The sequence below is a fragment of the Impatiens glandulifera genome, chromosome 2, assembly GCF_907164915.1.
Source record: "Impatiens glandulifera chromosome 2, dImpGla2.1, whole genome shotgun sequence".
Lineage (NCBI taxonomy): Eukaryota > Viridiplantae > Streptophyta > Magnoliopsida > Ericales > Balsaminaceae > Impatiens > Impatiens glandulifera.
Genome location: NC_061863.1, coordinates 49,857,879 through 49,877,132, shown reverse-complemented (window position 1 = coordinate 49,877,132; position 19,254 = coordinate 49,857,879). Strand labels below are relative to the sequence as shown.

General features: G+C 31.7%; 4 protein-coding genes across 4 annotated transcripts; 3 read left to right on the top strand and 1 right to left on the bottom strand.

Annotated features, from left to right (window-relative positions):
• Positions 1-4,069: 4,069 nt before the first annotated feature.
• Positions 4,070-6,117, top strand: LOC124925546 (protein DETOXIFICATION 18-like). The gene is made up of 6 exons (XM_047465580.1): positions 4,070-4,384; positions 4,489-5,033; positions 5,114-5,200; positions 5,265-5,560; positions 5,625-5,743; positions 5,828-6,117. The coding sequence occupies exons 1-6, from the start codon at positions 4,103-4,105 to the stop codon at positions 5,960-5,962; spliced, it is 1,464 nt and encodes a 487-aa protein (XP_047321536.1). The 5' UTR covers positions 4,070-4,102; the 3' UTR covers positions 5,963-6,117.
• An 8-nt stretch (positions 6,118-6,125) lies between these two features.
• Positions 6,126-8,345, bottom strand: LOC124925548 (putative RNA-binding protein YlmH). Its single transcript, XM_047465583.1, has 10 exons — positions 8,042-8,345; positions 7,795-7,901; positions 7,587-7,718; positions 7,420-7,493; positions 7,225-7,330; positions 6,985-7,053; positions 6,851-6,915; positions 6,662-6,760; positions 6,444-6,543; positions 6,126-6,371 (listed from the first exon to the last, which is right to left on the bottom strand). The coding sequence occupies exons 1-10, from the start codon at positions 8,223-8,225 to the stop codon at positions 6,309-6,311; spliced, it is 999 nt and encodes a 332-aa protein (XP_047321539.1). The 5' UTR covers positions 8,226-8,345; the 3' UTR covers positions 6,126-6,308.
• Positions 8,346-9,930: 1,585 nt separating this feature from the next.
• LOC124925547 (beta-glucuronosyltransferase GlcAT14B-like) lies at positions 9,931-11,611 on the top strand. The gene is made up of 3 exons (XM_047465582.1): positions 9,931-10,591; positions 10,696-10,771; positions 10,847-11,611. Exons 1-3 carry the CDS (start codon positions 10,006-10,008, stop codon positions 11,466-11,468), a joined length of 1,284 nt encoding a protein of 427 aa, XP_047321538.1. The 5' UTR covers positions 9,931-10,005; the 3' UTR covers positions 11,469-11,611.
• Positions 11,612-14,698: 3,087 nt separating this feature from the next.
• On the top strand, positions 14,699-17,776 carry LOC124927005 (probable hexosyltransferase MUCI70). Its single transcript, XM_047467340.1, has 10 exons — positions 14,699-14,808; positions 14,993-15,322; positions 15,415-15,639; positions 15,715-15,928; positions 16,021-16,130; positions 16,277-16,476; positions 16,669-16,772; positions 16,863-17,050; positions 17,125-17,324; positions 17,410-17,776. The coding sequence occupies exons 2-10, from the start codon at positions 15,070-15,072 to the stop codon at positions 17,608-17,610; spliced, it is 1,695 nt and encodes a 564-aa protein (XP_047323296.1). The 5' UTR covers positions 14,699-14,808; positions 14,993-15,069; the 3' UTR covers positions 17,611-17,776.
• The last annotated feature ends 1,478 nt before the right edge of the window (positions 17,777-19,254 follow it).

The window sequence follows — 19,254 nt, the reverse complement described above, 5'->3', positions numbered from 1 at the left end:
CAATAAATTAAAAAATTGTTCGATCTTTGTCATTAGATACAACAACGAAAGGGGGTTGAATGTTGTTATGTTAATCTTGAATTTCAATTCGGTTTTAATCATGTTAGGGACTTAAAACCTGTTTCTATTCTTCATAAATTATTGCAAACTCTTGAACAGTTTCAAGTGCGGAATGCTTGCTAGATTTGAAGTTTTTTTAATGCAATAAGATAAGATGCGAAAAGTAAGGAACACGAGAGTTTTATGGATGTTCGGAGATAAAACTTCTACGTCACCCCTTTTTTTGTTTTCAGAAGGATTCCACTAAAAGATTTTGGTTTATATAGAGCATATACAAACCCAGTCAGAAACTCAAGTCTTAACAAATGCCTGTTCTGAACTTCTAGCACTCTCTCGGTTAAATAGACAGCTTTTTGTTATTGAGAATCCAGGATCCGCTGTATCGGAACTACAGTGATCCGATGTTGAAAAGTAGGCAACGGTCGGTCGAATACTTGAACTCTTGGTGGTGATTATAACCAACTCTACTGGTGAGTTGTGCAGATAAATAGTTTGTTCGCGCATTTTTCGAGTTGTACCTGAAATAATAAAACTTAAATTATTATAAGTGTGCAGATAAGTAGTCTGCGCGATCTTTATTATATGAATGAACACTTAACCACTACACCACTTATGATGTTGATTTTTTTATATGTATTTATATAATTGATATAACTAACAATTATATATAATTAAACTTTGTTTTATTCATTCATTATCAAAACCATTTCATCAATCATCAAAATCAAAATCAAGAATGTTAATTATCCTAAATCAATTAAGACCTTAATCTAACCAAAATTTTATAAGTTTGTAAAAAATTTGGTAAAATTATATATTATATATAAGTTTTAAATTGATTTGATTATTAAAAGATCATTTTGTATTTAAAATTTAATAAAAATAAATAAATATTATTTTAATATTTAGTTAATGAAATTAGTGATTTAATTATTAATATAATGTTGATGCAATATAAAAGGAATTTATAAAATAAAATCAAAAAAAAAATCAAAAAAAAAATCAAAAAAAAAATATTGCATAAAAAACCCAGATCAAACAAGACATTAGTATAGAAGTAAAAGTTAGATTAAAAGTCCAATTTTAAACAAGATAAAAATGGTACATAGTTGATAAATGTTCAGTAATATTTGTCTAAATAACATCAAAATATATATATGCATGTGATTGAAAGTTAGTTTAAAAATTAATTCCAAAAGTCCAAGATTTGAGTGTGACAAACAAGCTAGGCAATTTACTCTAATTAAGAAGAAAAGAAAAGAAAAGTTTGATCCTTTATTTTTCTTTTGTGAGCCTCACTCAGTCACTAACTCAATCTTACATGATTAAAGTTACATAGAAAAAGCTAATTGTGTAGGGGAATATTGGACCATTCATCATGATCAATTGGATCCCAAAAATGTCAATATATAACAATTTCAAACATCCACTTTGGACCTCATTATAGTTTCAAATGGCTACATAGGTTTATTAATTAGACTTAGGCCCCCCTATATCTAATTGATACGATTTTGCATCATGGTGTTTGCAATGCTAACTTTATTATTAAACCGCGTCAATTGAGAATTTTGTTATTATAAGTTATATTATATATATATGTCAATATTTTTGTTCATAATTTGTCTACATTAAGAGGTTTGAAAGTCAGTCAGACTCAAGTGTTAATGTATAAATTTCACTATATAATAATTTTGTGTTATAAATTAAAAAATATTTTTCTCCAAGTTCAAACAATAGCAGCCAAACATATTTGAAAACATTTAATATATAAAAGTTTTGGATAAAAGAAAAAAGAGAGTGTCTAAATTTAATGATTAAAAAATCAAACATACATTTATAGCCTTTCTCAGTTTAATCTCAACTCCTATACATAAACCAAAAAATATATAATTCGTTTTGAGACATTTAGAATCTCAATTTAATTTTACAATTTTAGAAAAGTCTAATAAGTTTAATTTCTTTATAAAAGATAAAAATTTTACGAGTTTATACATAATTTCGATTTACGATTTTAAAAGGTTGAACATGAAAAAGAATTAAATTTAAATTTATAAATTAATGTAACTAATTTTATAAATATTATTTTTCTATTTATTATAATATTTTAATTAATTTTATACTTAATTATATATATATATATATATATATATATATATATATATATATATATATATATATATATATATATTGAACTATGCGAATTTTAAATAAATTTTTAAAAAGAAATTGATAAAAAAATAATCAATTCTCATTAAATTAAATAAAAATTATATATATGGACAATTAATTTATAAATAATAAAAAATAATATCTAAAATTCTCATTTTTTTAGGGTAACGATTTAGAGTAATTTATATATATATATATATATATATATATATATATATATATATATATATATATATATATATATATATATATATATATATATATATATATATATATATATATATATATATATATATATATATATATATATGTCAAATTACAAAACACACTTCAACTTTAAAGCCCATCATATCCATGAGTCCCACTATGTTTATTTTGTATTTCAACTATATGCATGCTCTTTGAGGGAATTTCCAGAAATTTATCTACATGAAATTCAGTAATACTCTTTTTTTTTAATTATTTATCAATAATTCAAATAAGGAGTTACAATAAAAAAAATATATTGTAAAATAACGTCAACAAAATAAAACAACTGAATAAAATATAGGTGTTAAAGAAATGAACATATTTCTCGTCAATAAAATTTTAAGAAAAGAGAAACAACAATCTTGTATATTTCGAAATCCAAAGATTGTAACAATATGTGATAAGAAAACGAAAAAACTAAATAGTTATGAAAAGGCTATCAAAATCGAGAGTTTACGTAAAATCTTTGACTATTTGTAAGCTCGTAAAATTTAGAATTTATTTGCATTGTATGGGATTAATTTTAAAAAAAAATAATAGTTATATATTATTATTATTTATATATATAATTAAATATTTTATACTTAGCCAATTTAAAAAAATTATATATTTAAATATAAAATTAATTAAAAAATAATAATAATAAAATAATATTATAAAAAAATTATAGTTACAAAATTCATTATATTAATTAATTAATTTAAATAAATTATTATTTTATTTTTAAATATAAAATTATTTTTAAAATATAAAATCGTAAAATCGAATTATCGTAAATTTAAAATTGTGAGAGTTTACCTATTTAAGACTCACTAACCTCTTTTAAAATCGTAAAATCGTAAGATTTAAAAATAACTCGAGATTTTAACTTTCTTAGTTACGAAAACTCTTTACAAAATTGTCATAAAATTGATAAGACCCACAATGTTTATTTTTTATATATTGAAAAAGCCTAGTACAACTGATATTGCCTAAACTTTTACTAGTTAAGTGGGCCTTGTGTGGTAAGGAGCCATTGCCCTGGGCCCCTGGCTCTACCATTAATATGAATGCCAACACTAATTTGATTCAAAATTTTCATTTAACCCTTTAAGATATATTTGATTTATTTAAATTGCTAATTTTTTAAAAATTGATGTATCAAGGGAAGCTATGTTTTATTATAAAGTTGAATCAAACTAGTCACAATATAAGGATCTACTTTGTAGTATTGTTTTTACGTGCACGATGCAATGATGAATATATAAGCAAACTAATTTAGACAAAAAAAAAAAAAACTTTAAAAAATTAAATAATAAATACTTACAACATTTTAAGTTAAAATAAAAATCATGGTTATATATAATATCTGTAACATTTTAAGATAATCTGTTGTTAATATATTGATAACTTTAAAAAAATAATGAAGTTGAACTGAGTCAAAAATATACAAATAAAGTCACGATTCGCATGAAAGTCGTTCCATCAATTTAATTTAAATATTAGGTAATGAGCATTTAATGTTCCAAAATTTCAAATCTTTTATATTATTTTTTTACTATTGATTGTCGACCCATAATATATGTAATCTAATTAATACACGTCTCCCCATTACAGATTACAGAGATCTAGAGAAGAAGAAGAGATGGGTGGGCTTGTTCATGATCATGCAGCTGATAATCCTCTGCTTGAGGAAGATCAAGAACCACTTCATCATGATCAGAACCAGAAATGGATCGAGAAGCTTCTAGACACAGAGGAAGCAAAGAGACAACTCTTGTTTGCCTTGCCCATGATTATCACCAATCTCTCCTACTATTTGATCCCTCTTGTCTCTGTCATGTTCGCCGGTCACCTCGGAGAACTACAACTCGCCGCCGCCAATCTCGCCAACTCTTGGGCAACCGTCACCGGCTTCGCCTTCATGGTTTCTCTCTTTCTTTCCATTTTCTCTATATAATTCAGTCTTTGTTTGATATGATATAGATATGATGAGGGTAAAAGAAAAATGGTCAATTTTGGCAATTGAAGGTTGGTTTAAGTGGAGCATTGGAGACATTATGTGGACAAGGATATGGCGCCAAGTTATACAACATGATGGGCATATATCTACAAGCCTCATTTCTCATATCCTTCTTCTTCTCCTCCCTTGTTACCATTCTCTGGTTCTATACCCAACCCATCCTAATCTTCCTTGGCCAAGACCCGAATCTCTCCAAACAGGCTGCTCTGTTCATCTCATTCTTGACGCCTGGTCTTTTCGCTTACGGATTCCTTCAAAACATTCTCAGATTTCTTCAAACTCAGAGTGTTGTCTTCCCTCTTGTTCTCTTTTCAGTCCTACCATTACTGGCCCATATTGGAATTGCCTATTTTCTTGTTCATTGTACTCCAATGGGTTTCCAGGGGGCGGCGCTGGCAGCATCCATTTCAATGTGGATAGCACTTTTCATGCTAGGTTCATACGTCCTCTGCTCGAAACGATTCGTCAAGACTTGGAATGGGTTTTCATTGCAATCGTTTGGCCATGTTGTATCTAATCTTAAGCTCGCTTTGCCCTCTGCTGCAATGGTGTGGTACGTATTAATGTATAATGTATCATGTATGTACACTACACGCCCATGTTGTATCTAATCTCTAAATGATATTTATCCAGCTTGGAATATTGGGCTTTTGAGTTGCTGGTGCTTTTGGCTGGATTGATGCGTAATTCTGAAATCACAACATCCTTGATTGGAATGTGGTTAGTTTATTAATATTTGCTTCTTTCATTCTGATCTTTAAACGATACTAACAAAGCATTTCAGTGTGAATACAGAAGCTATTGCGTACATGACAACTTACGGTTTAAGTGCTGCTGCGAGTACGAGGGTTTCGAATGAATTGGGAGCGGGTAACCCAGATGGAGCCAGGCACGCCATGGGTGTCACTCTAAAGCTTTCTTTGATTCTGGCTTTGGTTGTAAATCTTGGTTTAGGATTTGGGCATGATTTGTGGGCAGGCTTATTTAGTGACAGTTCAACAGTCATATGGAACTTTGCTACAATGATACCTTTCCTTTTAACTTCCATTTTACTTGACTCAATTCAGGGTGTTTTATCAGGTACACAGCTCTACTACTTTAACTCTGTTTCGACTTCTGATTAATGAAATATGAATATGTATAGGGGTGGCAAGAGGATGTGGGTGGCAGCATTCGGCTGTTTTGGTCAATTTGGCAACTTTTTATTTCGTTGGCATGCCAATAGCCATCCTTCTCGCTTTCAAGGCTAAACTATTCGCAAAGGTCGTGTACCTCATCCATCATCATCAATTTTGTGTATAGTATTATTGTTTTTCATGACTTTGTTTTTGGTTTTGGACAAACCAGGGGCTATGGTTGGGCTTAATATGCGGTCTAGGCTGTCAGACAGCGGCTCTACTGCTGCTTACATGCAAGGGAAAATGGAGGCGGGTGGAGCTACCAAAAAGTCGTGGACAAAATGAGAGCCCTTTTCTTGCATGATGAGTTCAAATGGAATATCCTATTGTTTACAAATGGGTTGTATTCATACACATAATTACAATGATGCAAGGAAATCATTAGCTTTGAAATAAACATCAGACTTTCCTATCAAGACTCAAAACCTTGCATTTGAGTTTTAACCCCATATTGCATGACGTTTATAGGAGTTCTAAAGATGAGATTGTCTCCTAGATATACACAATACTCTTGGGCCCGAGATGTTTTGTTACAAACTGGGATCATGTGTTTGATAACAAAAACTATGACAGTGATGAAATTAGGGTTTCTTTTGGCTTGTCAAATACAAAACAGGGGAAGGGAATGATTCAGATACATACTCAGATTGCTATAGATATCTGATCAGCTCAACTGAAAATTTCCCCTTCTTCGTAGGGTTGATTTCTCCAATCTGAAATAATAAAATATAAGATTCTACAACAAAGTCTGAACAACACTATAATATACAAAGAATCTACATCACCTTCAGCCTTCCTTCCCCACTCATTGAGATCATATCTCCACTCTTAACCAGTGTATTGCTCTTACTCACTGTTCCCCAATTTATTCGAACATCTCCATTACTAATAATATGAACAATACCGTCCCGTTATGAACAAAGCATACTAAATACGTCTATGAATATCTAAAATTCAAAAACCAACTAATTTGAAATTCATTTCAAACAAAGAGAATTATTACCTTATTAAATCGCCTAGCTTGGTGCGAGATATTTTGTATCCAGCGCTAGCTACAGCATCAACCCTCAGTGATGCTTCTATGGTTTTGAAAATTTTGGTCCTGAAGGGAGTAGATTGACGAAAGAATAATTTTTTTTGATAATATTGTAATCAGGACATGATCTAAAGAAAATAATGACAGATTCAGTACTTGGGCGGTTCATATTCCAAGGCGAGCAATGGTATCTTTTTACATGTAACTGAAACATTACCGACCTGCCGAAAGAAATAAGTGAATATGAAAGTACTAACAGAAGTAAAACCTATAAGAAGAATCATTGCTACCTTGCCTAAAGCTGTCAAGATGAACTCCACAAGTTCTGGAACAATAAGAAATTGGGCACCTTTTTCTCCCTGGAGAGCAGCAGCAAAAGAACGTCTATCATTCTTTTCAAAGTAAATTTTTTTATCGAAGTCAATACGAAATGCATTCACAAGATCTCAATGGAATGTGTATTTTCATGCTATTTGACAAGATATTGAAGCCAGATCATGGTGAAACAAGAAACAAATTTGAGATGGTACCTGCAAGAGTATATCACCCAACTTCTCCCTTGCAATCCCTGTACCAAGAATTGAACCGAGGAAGTCGCCATGAGAACATGGTTGAAACCCGAAATTTCCTGAAATACTGGTAAGTGTAATCACATAACAAAATTATTCCCCAAATCAATCCCTTTAACACTCTCTAAGAAACTATAGGTATAATGCAAAACCCACCTCACAGCTGCAACAATATCAGGCTCAGAAGTCAAAACTTCAGGATGCCCAACTGAAAGCCGACAGCGCTCTGCCTATGATGTTGAAAGCTACACGATGAATCAACGTTGGATGAATAATAAATTGTTCACTGTCCAACTGAAACATAAGAAACTGTGTAATCTAACCTGAGGGTATCCTCCTTGTGCAACTGTTTTGACGTCTACTAACTTCTCCAACATCAAAACAGAGTCTTTAAGAACAGGTGGCGTGAGAAAATCAGATGTAAGAATCTCCCTCCTAGATGAAGCCCTTCTAGCCTGAAGAAAGATAAAGAGAAATGAGGTTTCTTTTGTAAAGTTTGATCGTTCATGTGTAATAAGAAGAAATCTCAACCATTTCAAGGACGTGCTTCACTTCTTCACTGGCATTCTTCTCCCCACTCATTTTAACCAACCCACCAATATCACCCTTTAAAGCGTGCGCTAGTTGACACAAGCCAGCTGCAACACCAAATAAGTATGAACAAACGTCTCGAATACAGCTTGCTATTTTAAAAATCTGAACAGCAGTTCCATAAAAGCAATAACTTTCATCCCTCAAGAACTGCCTAGAGTAAAAATCTACAAGAAATTCGCAGTACCTGGTCGGGAAGCGGAAGGAGAAGCGAGTGGAAGAAAGCGAGTGAATTTATTGAAGCAGATGGCACGAAATGAAGAAGAAGGAGAGGGAGGAAGAAACGCCTGAAAAAGTGATCTTTGAAGGATCGATGACGACCCCAAGTAGTTGCCGGCGACGGCCATTGCAGACGTGCGTCCAGCGCACATGGTGCCGATCGATTGGTAACTGAAGAAATCAAACCTCACTCTCTGTGTGGTGGACTGAAGAACGCAATTTGGATTGGTTTACAGTTGTGTGGGTGGGTTCATCGAAACCAATTTAGGTCAGTAAAACTATTTCTTTTATAATAAATCATATTTAAAATAAAATCAAGTATATAACTCCTAATTAAGTCTTTTTTTTCCTATGTGATTTGAAATTGATATTTTATTTATGTATATTTTATTTATTTATTTCAAGATCTCAAACTTCTATTTTCATTATCTATATCTATTATTGGTTTGATTCAGTCATTTATATCAGATTTTTTTTAAAATATTTAAACAAAATTAAATTAATTAATATTAATATAATAATAATTTTAAACAAATATTTTTATATTAAACAAAAACCTACAAAGTGAATTGTATTTGTAAAATTTATTTAAATACTAACTTTCTTTATACTATAAATTTTGATTAAAATTGTTAACTGAGATTTCAGAACTATTTTTTCAAATTTAATAATTTGGCAAGTTATATGAAAGGAGGATTTTGACTATCAATTTTTTTAAATTTTGTTGTCGAAGGGCTGCAAATATGCTCACGAACCGCTTGGTTAAAGCTCGATTTAAGTTGGACTTTAACCAAGTTCGAGTCGAGCTCGAGTCGACTCGTTTAATATTTTAGTCGAACTTGAGCTCATGTAAAATACTTACTCGAAAACTTGTCTTTTAATAATATATATTTTTTAATATTAAAACATAAAATTGAAAATAAATATTTTTTCTACACAAATATTTGAAAATTAATTTTATTAAGTTTTCGAGTCGAGTCGAACTTGTAAAAAAATAGTCGAGTCGAGCTTGATCTCAAATTTATAAACTCATTCGAGCTCGAGTTAGAGTTGAACTAAAAAATACTTAATCGAGTCAAACTTAAACCGGTTTGAGCTTGATTTGACTAATTTACAATCTTATTTAATAGTTAAAGTAATGATATAAATTTTTTTATTTATTTATAAATATTATATAAATGATAAGTTATCCGAATTTAAAACTATTAACAAGATAATGATTAATGAATCTCAAGTTAGAAAAAATAGATAATTAACTCAAAATTAAGGTTGCACAAATAATAAGAATTGTAAAGTCAATTTTTACTTAAAACATCTTAAAAACTAATCTCAACCCAAAAAATCACACAAATCAATAAACGGTAATTAAGATGAAATTGAATAAAATAAAATAAAATCATATTTGGAGGTTATTAAAATGGAATAAAAATAAATAAAGAACGGTTTAAGTTTCAAATATAGAGAGAAAATATGTGAAAAGAGAGAAAAGTGGATCAAAGAGAGCAACAAATCTCTTGATTGTATGATTATGAGTTCCACAAAAACAGCAACGGCCCCAAATTCCCATGAGAGAAAGTCTCGCATAATCTGCATTTCCCATTTTTGCCAAACCTAAAAAACTTAAGTCTTTTGTTTCTCTCTTCATTTTCTATACGAGTCTCTCTGCTTTCTCACTCCTCTTTCTGCGCCCAACACTATCAACAACAACATCTTCCCCAATTCCATGGTATGGGTTTGAATTTGTCTTATCCTCTTTGTTTTATGTTTAATCCTTACATAAAAAACATCTCCCTGTTTTCGATCCTTTTGATGTTCAGTTACTCATTATTCTCTTGTTTTTGTCTCCAGCTGAATCTACCCTCTTCTTCTTGGAGAGATTGAAATGTGAAGAGAAAAAAAGGAAACATTTCTCAAGAGTATTATACAACAACAATGGGGTCATCTGTGACAGTAGAAAAGAAATGGGTATTTCCCCTTGTCATAACATCTCTAATGTGCATTTTCCTCGTTGTAACCTCATTCAACATGGGTCTTGTTTCTTCCATGAGAACCATTAATTCAATCATCTCTATTTTTCCATCTCATATTTCTGTTTTAGAAGAACAAGACAAACTCCCCCCTCTTCCTCCTCCTTCTCCTCCACCTCCACCGCCTCCTCCTGCAGCTCCTCCCCTTCCCCGTTTTGCTTACCTGGTTTCCGGTTCAAAGGGTGATTTGGAAAAGCTATGGAGAACTCTTAGAGCTCTTTATCATCCTAACAATTACTATGTCGTTCATTTGGACCTTGAATCAACTGTTGATGAAAGAATTGAACTTGAATCCAGAGTTGAGAAAGATCCGGTTTTTGCGAAAGTTGGAAACGTTTACATGAATTCAAAAGCCAACATGGTTACTTATAGAGGACCTACTATGGTTGCTAATACTCTTCATGCTTGTGCCATTCTTCTAAAGAGAAGTAAAGATTGGGATTGGTTCATCAACCTAAGTGCTTCGGATTATCCCTTAGTCACACAAGACGGCATGCCTCTGTTTCTCTCTGTTTCTTACCATCTTATGTTCTTCTTCATTTAGTCTAATTCAGTTTGTTGTTATTGTTCTTGTTTTTGTTTTTGTTGTCTTCAGATCTTATTTACACTTTCTCCAACTTAAGTCGAGACCTGAATTTCATCGAATATACAAGCGATCTTGGATGGAAAGCGTGAGTGTTGTTAGAATCCCTTCTATCTTTTTCCAAAGCATGATTGATTAATAATTTACAATGTATCTCTTGCAGGGATTACAGAGGCAAGCCATTGATAGTTGATCCGGGGCTATACGACACGAAAAAACAAGATATATTTTGGGTGAATCCTAAAAGAACATTACCAACTGCTTTCAAACTGTTTACAGGTTCGGCTTGGATGATCCTATCGCGGGCGTTTGTCGAATATTTGATATGGGGTTGGGACAATCTTCCTAGAACACTACTCATGTACTACACGAATTTTTTGTCGTCTCCTGAGGGATACTTTCAGACAGTTATATGTAACGCGCCTGAGTTTGCTCACACGGTGGTTAACCACGATATGCACTTCATTACTTGGGACAATCCTCCTACACAACATCCTCGTGTACTTTCATTGAATGACACAGACTGGATTTTATCAAGTGGGGCTGCATTTGCGCGAAAATTTAAACAGGATACTCCAATATTGGATAAGATTGATAAGGAATTGCTTAAAAGGAGAAATGGAAGTTTCACACCTGGTGCTTGGTGTGCTGGGAAACCGAAATGCTCGAGAGTGGTAGTAGGGACGAGTATAGAGGTTAAACCGGGTAAAGGAGCTTCTAAGCTTCGTCGATTGATTAATAGGTTGATTTTGTCGCCCAAATTTGCACAAAACCAATGTAGGTAGTAGTAGTTAAGTTATTTGTTGAGTTTAATTGCAATCATCCTCAATCATTTTGCCTAGGGTTTATGAGTTTAATTACTGAGAATAGACAAATTATTAACATTTTGTTTAGTGGTTCGTTTTAGTATAAACTCTTGTTATATATTGCAATTTCATTTTGACAAGTGAATTGGTTGATGAATCCTTAATATAGTTGTTGTAAGATTGTTCTTGGATAGGGATCTGAAAAAAAATAATTATTGATTGGCATGATCTCAAATGAATATTCATTTATTAAATTTTCATTACAAAATTTATATTTCCAATTGGGTTATATATAATGGTGTTTAAAATTTAAACTGACTAGAATCATTCATGTCAATAAATATTTTTTTTATTTCTCTATTTCTTAATTAAATTTGTTTCCCTTACCATATATATATATTATATACTATTTTTCATCATTAATTTTATATAAATACATTTTATCTTTTATTATTCATTTATATATATATATATAATATTTTCTTTTTAATATAAATAATTTATTAATTAATATAAAAAAAACTATTAATTAATATAAAAATTAAGTAATTGATAATAATATTAAATACAGAATATATTTACGTACACAAAATAATAAAATTATTTTAATAATCTCCAATAGTCTAACATTTAAAATATTCACATTTCATGCTTAAAATTAGGGTTTATAAAACATTCAAATTTAAATTTTTAAAAATGCATTCTTGACTATAATATATAGTTGCACAACTTTTAAATAAAGGATCTGGAAGTGTGAGGTCAAAATTACTGGTTGGTTTGGCGGGCATTTGAAAGTGTGAGGTCACGAGATGGAGATTGGGTGGTGGGTGGTTTGTCGAGTGTGAGGTCAGAATTAGTGGTTTGTTTAGAGATTATTTAAAAGTGTGAGGTCACGAGATGGAGGTCGGGTGGTGGATGGTTTGTTGGCCGAAGGGATAAAAAATCATATGAAAAGTATAAGTCTTAAGATGAGAGGGTCAATTGGGTGTCAATGAGTGGTTTGTCGAGTGTGAGGTCAGAATTAGTGGTTGGTTTGGCGAGCATTTGAAAGTGTGAGGTCACGAGAAGGAGGTCGGGTGGTGGGTGATTTGTCGGCCGATGGGATAAAGAGGCATATGAAAAAACATTTGAAAGTGTGAGGTCACGAGATGGAGGTCGGGTGGTGGGTGGTTTGTCGGTCGATGGGATAAAGAGACATATGAAAAAACATTTAAAAGTGTGAAGTCACGAGATGGAGGTCGGGTGGTGGGTGGTTTGTCAGCCGATGGGATAAAGAAGTATATGAAAAAGTATGAGTCACAAGATAATGGTCAATTGAGAGTTAGTGGATGGTTTGTCGAGTGTGGGGTCAGAATTAGTGGTTGGTTTGGCGAATATTTGAAAGTGTGAGTTCACGAGATGGAGGTCGGGTGGTGGGTGGTTTATCGACTAAGGGGATAAAGAGACATATGATTTTTTTTTAAATGTGAGGTCACGAGATGGAGGTCATGTGGTGGGTGATTTGTCGGTCGAGGGGATAAAGAAGCATATGAAAAAATATGAGTCACAAGATGGAGGTCAATTGGGGGTTAGTGGTGGTTTGTTGAGTGTGAGGTCGGATTTAGTGATTGGTTTGTCGAGCATTTGAAAGTGTGAGGTCACGAGATGGAGGTCGGGTGGTGGTTTATCGGCCAATGAGATAAAGAGGCATATAAAAAAGTATGAGTCACAAGATAATGGTCAATTGGGGGTTAATAGTTGGTTTGACGTTGGACAAGAGGTCTATGATTAATTGAGATGGCTGTTGATTTGTTGAAGTGGAAAGTAAAAAAGAGGTCGACTAAGATTAGTGAGTGGTTTATCAAGGGATAAAAAGGTATATGAAAAAATGTGAGTAACAAGATTATGACAAGTAAGTGGTTTGCTAAGGGGATAAAAAGGCATATGAGAGGATAAAGATAGATGAAAAAGTGTGAATCACAAGATGAAGGTCAGTTGGGGGTTAGTGGTTTGGTTTTGACGATGAATAAGAGATGTGTAATCAACTGAGATTGGTTGTTGATTTGTTGAAGTGAGAGCAAAAGAGAGGTCGACTATGATTACGATGAATTTTTCCTTCTCTCTTTTCATTACTTTTGACTTATTTTTTAAAATAATTAATTTTTGTGAATGTTGTACATAATGAAACATATCATTTGGAACAACAAATTTGAGCCCATTTTGAATGATAGCGTAGTTTGTGGAACAACAGATTCGGCCCCTATAACATGTTATTTAAAATAATTATTGGTGGTGATTTTGAAAAGATATAAGTTGATATGATAAATGATATAGTACTTTATAATATTAAGTATTTAGGTCTAGATTGGATTCCCAAATTATTTAGAAAAGAATGATTAGTGATGATTTTAAGAAGGTATTGATTTTTTTATACTGATTTTTTGATAAATTTTTTTTTAAATAGTATAGATATATAATTATAAAATTAAAAATAAAAATAGAGAGTATTTTAGTATTTTAGGTAATGAATTGAGTTAGGTAATAATAAAGAAAAAAATAATATAATAATTTTATATTATGATTATTTAAATAACTTATATCAAACAAATTTTTAGTATTCAGAACTTACATAATAATTAACTTTGTCACAATTGATATTTTAATACACCTTTTGTGGCCTTGTATCAATAACTTTGTTTTTTTACTAAAAGTTCAAGAGCTTTTGGGAATAAACTATGAGTTGTTGGATTCCATCAATTTTAATGTATATATTTTTAAATATATATATATATATATATATATATATATATATATATATATATATATATATATATATATTAGTTAATGATTTAAACTATGCTATTAGAAAATATATATTTTTATAATGTTTGAATAATCTTTTTCACATCATATAGAATTGGTATATGGAATCAAGTCAACAATTTACATTCATATTTCATTCTGTTTAGGAATCTTTTTAACAATCATCTTAAGGAATATTTAAAAGAAAACAATAATTATTTAAAATTATGATTTTATATATTATTATAAAAAATGAACATAAAAATCATATAAAATATAAAGACTTTTGAAACAATTTTTTGTAGAACCAATAATATATGATGAACGGTCTCCAATAAAAATGCAGAAAAAGAAGCCGTGAAAGTGACGTAAGCAGTCAATTTCCACGCGTTTAGTAGCCAACATTCCTTGTACCATTTTGGCGGCACAGATAGAGAAGAACATCCCAAATCCTAAAGCCCTAGATTTGCAAGGAAACCCATAAGATTTATCGACACTTCCCTTTTTCAAGTGAAGGGTAGCTCTTGCAGACGACCAAGTAAATCTCTCCCTTTTATCTTTCTTCGGCATTACAATTCTATTCTATTCTATTATAATCATCAGTTCATTATCTGGGTTATCTTCATTTTTCGATTATACTTGTTCATTGTTAGAGATTCTGCAGTTTTACTTACTTTATTTTGAGTTGAGTTGGGGATTTTCTGTATCTTGATTTTGAACAGAAACACATCAGCTCATCGTTGAATGGAGGGGGAATTGGATTGATTGAGGAAGGAAATATAATGATTCTGGAGATATAATGATTGGGATGTCATTGAATGGTCTACGTACAGGCCTAAGTACTTTTGGATCGTTACAACCTGCAGCAGCTGGTAATGGCGGGCTGCAGGCTAACAATGGTTACATGATCAAAAGGGTATCATCAAAAGAGAAGGAAAAGCGGCTTACCCATATTCTCCGTTTCAGAGGACGAAAGGAAAGTGGAATGTTAATATTATTTCTAATTGCTACTTATGCTTCGTTGACAGGTTTCTTTACTGTTTTCTATAGAGGTTTGTTCATTCTCCTCCCATGTAAATCCCTCATTTTGTGCTCTAATTCACTGTTTATAGTTCATAATATCAAACTATTTTAATGTCTAAAGGTGCATCAGAAAGTGGTGGTTCCTACTTTGACCTGTCAATTCACAATTTTGATTCTTCAAAGATAACAACTTCTGTTATCATGTGTGAAGAAGAAAACATTCAGTCTTCTGCCCTTGTAGTAAAGGCTGCTGATTCGCTTCCTAATCTGGAAAATCCATGTCAACATTTCGTCTTTCCTCCTCCCCCTCCTCCCGGTGATAGAAGAAGGCGAATTGGACCACGACGTAAGTTTTTTGTTTTGTTTTTCTTCCTCTCAACAATTTTATCAACTTTGTTTCTTTATCATTTATTGTTTGTAGCATGTCCGGTATGTTATGTACCTGTGGAGCAGGCTATGGCCATAATGCCTAGGTCTCCATCAGTATCACCTGTGCTAAAACACTTAACTTACTTTCACCAAGACCATTCAATTAATGAAGCACTGCATGGAAGATTGAACTTTGGTGGATATCCTTCTTTAAAGCAGAGGAATGATTCCTTCAACATAAAGGAGTCCATGACTGTGCATTGTGGGTATGAATGTCTGATTGATAACTGAAAACTCTCTTCTAACTAGCACAATATTTTATTTGAACTTGTGGCTGGTGTATATTTCTCTCTTTCAGATTTATGAAAGGATGTAGACCTGGTTCACATACTGGTTTTGATATCAATGAAAATGATATTAGAGAGTTACAGAAGTTTCATGAGGTTATTGTTGCTTCGGCCATTTTTGGTATGTTGTATTTTACATCTTCCAGACTTCATCTCAAAATACTTGTTTTTTCTTTTCATTTTTTTGTTCTGAATGTTACATTTGCCATGCTGACCCTTTTTGAGTTATGTTCTGAATATATCTCATAAAAATGCTGATCAATGCAGGAAACTATGATATAATCCAGCAACCTAAGAACATTGGTGAATATTCAAGGAAAAATACACCCTTTTACATGTTTATAGATGAGACAACAGAAGAATATATGAAAAACTCTAGTATTTTGGACAGTAAAATGAGAGTTGGTTTATGGAGAATTATAGTTGTTCATAACATTCCCTATGCCGATGCAAGGCGAAATGGAAAGGTGATGATTCCTGCGCTTCTAACTGTTTCAGGCAACTTTATCAAATTTATTGTAAACAAATGGGATGAGATTGTCCTTTTTTTCTGGCTGGATCTCTGGTGCTACTGAAGAATGCTTGATGCATATGAACTTAAGTCACCTAAGTCTATGTTTACTTAGAATGTCCTCTGATCTATTTTGGTGTTGTTGCAGGTCCCGAAATTGCTGCTACATAGACTTTTTCCTAATATAAGATATTCTGTATGGATAGATGCAAAGCTTCGGCTTATTGTGGACCCATATCAACTTTTGGAAAGGTACCTAATCTAAAAAAAACAAATTAGGACCCATATCAACTTTTTGTGTTTTGTATATTTCTTTTGCTCAAAACATTCTTGATCAATCAGGTTCTTGTGGCGTCAAAATGCTACATTTGCTATTTCAAAGCATTATAAACGATTTGATGTGTTCCAAGAAGCTGAAGCTAATAAAGCTGCAAGAAAGTATGATAATTTCTCCATAGATTACCAGGTTGAGTTTTATAAGAAGGAAGGTTTGACACCTTATTCGGAGGCTAAGCTTCCTATAATTAGTGGTGAGTTGATGATAGTAAAATCTGGATATTACAAAAAAAAAAATCCTATAAAAATACAATTTTGTGGCGTGCAGATGTTCCAGAAGGCTGCGTGATTATAAGGGAACACATTCCCATAACAAATCTGTTCACATGTCTCTGGTTCAATGAAGTAGATCGTTTTACGTCAAGGGATCAGTTGAGCTTCTCCATAGTGCGCGACAAAATGATGGCACAAGTTAATTGGAACATCAATATGTTTATGGATTGTGAAAGAAGGAATTTTGTTATACAGGTAATTAATTACTTGTTTCTGCATTAATGGCTTAGGGAATACTAAGTAATGATATTGAAAATTTAAATGAAATTTTCCAATAAAGGGTTACCATAGGGATCTTTTGGAGCAACTGTCTCCTCCATCACCGCCGCCTGCCACTTTTAGAATGCATCCACCACCAGCTTCAAACCGAAAGACCACAAAGAATCCTGTGAAGACGACTCCAGTTAGACGAGGAAGGGGCAAAAGGTCAGGTTCAAAGCATCGTAGGAAAGTTGTCACTGGAAATAGGGACTCAATTTAATGCAATGCCAATGTTTTTTTTTTCTATTTTATTGCGGATAGGAAAGATTTTTTTAATTTTTTATTTTTACAGTTAGTTAGTAGGTAGGATCATTTTTTGAGATAAGTAACACACCATGGTTAGAAAAAGACTATAGTGTTCCAATTTTAGCCAGGAATTTATATGATTATATCATCCATTTTTTGTTGTATATAGACAATTTAGTGAAATTGTTTTTTTTCAAATTATTTTTCTATCTTAAAAGTTACATTGATCTCATTAGATTATGTGCGCATTAGATTTAACATTCGCTAATTATATTGGGTGCGGATCTATCATAAATTTAAATTTGGTTCCCTATCTTAATCATATTCTAATAAAGCTTTATCTCTCATCTTGTACATATCAAAAATTGGATATGTTATAAGAAAAAAAAAATATTCTTATATCATAATTTTAATTTTTTTTTTACAAAAATGTGTGAGAATAAAAGTTTAATAAAAGAGAATTTTTAAAATTTTAATCTAATCAGAATGTGACACATCATTCCCAACACATTTTTTTCAATATTTACCCTCTTTATTATTTCTTATATATTTTATATCCGACTTTAATATTACATATTTGAGAGTTGTACAATAAAATATATCATATTGAAGAGATTATTAAACAAATTATTTTTCTAAATCTTATATATTTAATTTAGAACATAGAAAGATTAAACAAAGCTTCTAAAGAGAAAATGTAATGTAAAAATATTAAGAAATTAGACATTTCTTTTAAGGTTTTATGAAATCAATTTGTAAAACTTTTTTTTAAAGGATCATTATATATAAGTGAAATGTATATAAACTTATATATTATATATAAATATAATTTTATTAAAAAAATGTCACTCCTTAAAGTACTCCATTAAAAACAATTTATTTATATAAAAAAAATATGATTATTTTAAATTGCAAGCAAATAGTGAAAACTGTTAAGATAATTTTTATTTAATTTTATATTTATAATATAGATGTTTCTAGAAATTGCAGCCCTAAACCCTAATCCCTTCCCTTTATATATATCAGAACTCAAGAACTCAGAACCCTGCGTTTTACTCGTCGCAGCCGCTGCTACTATTACTACAACAATGGCTACATCAAACGCTACAATGAGAAGCGGTGCGTCTGCGTTTAAATTGCTGTACGGTAATTACGTTCGCCGCTTAGTAGTCTCTGGTAACATCAACTTGCGAAACTCCGAAGTCTTCCATCTATTGCCAGAAGCCTCTCCAAGCATTGATTCTATATCGGTCAAGGATCTGAAATTGATGAATTTTCCATTCAATGCTCAACAACTACTCGTCGGCAAGCCTTTCTTAGGTCAGTCTCGTGTTGAAGCTCGACGAGCTAGCTCTGATGAGGATGTAGATGTTGACGAAGATATGGATGATTTCGATGATGGTGATTTTGATGATTCTTGCGATGAGGGTGTCGACGTTACTTGTTCGGATGAAGATGACGATGAGGATAAGAGCGTTGGCCGCAAGATTAGGTGAAATTTTTGGAGTTATATAAACTGTTGTTGCAAGATTGAGTGAAATTGATTTTTATTTTATAAATTGTTGTTTCTGCTCGATTTAATCGGGATAATAATTACTCCGTTTTGATTTTTGGTGAC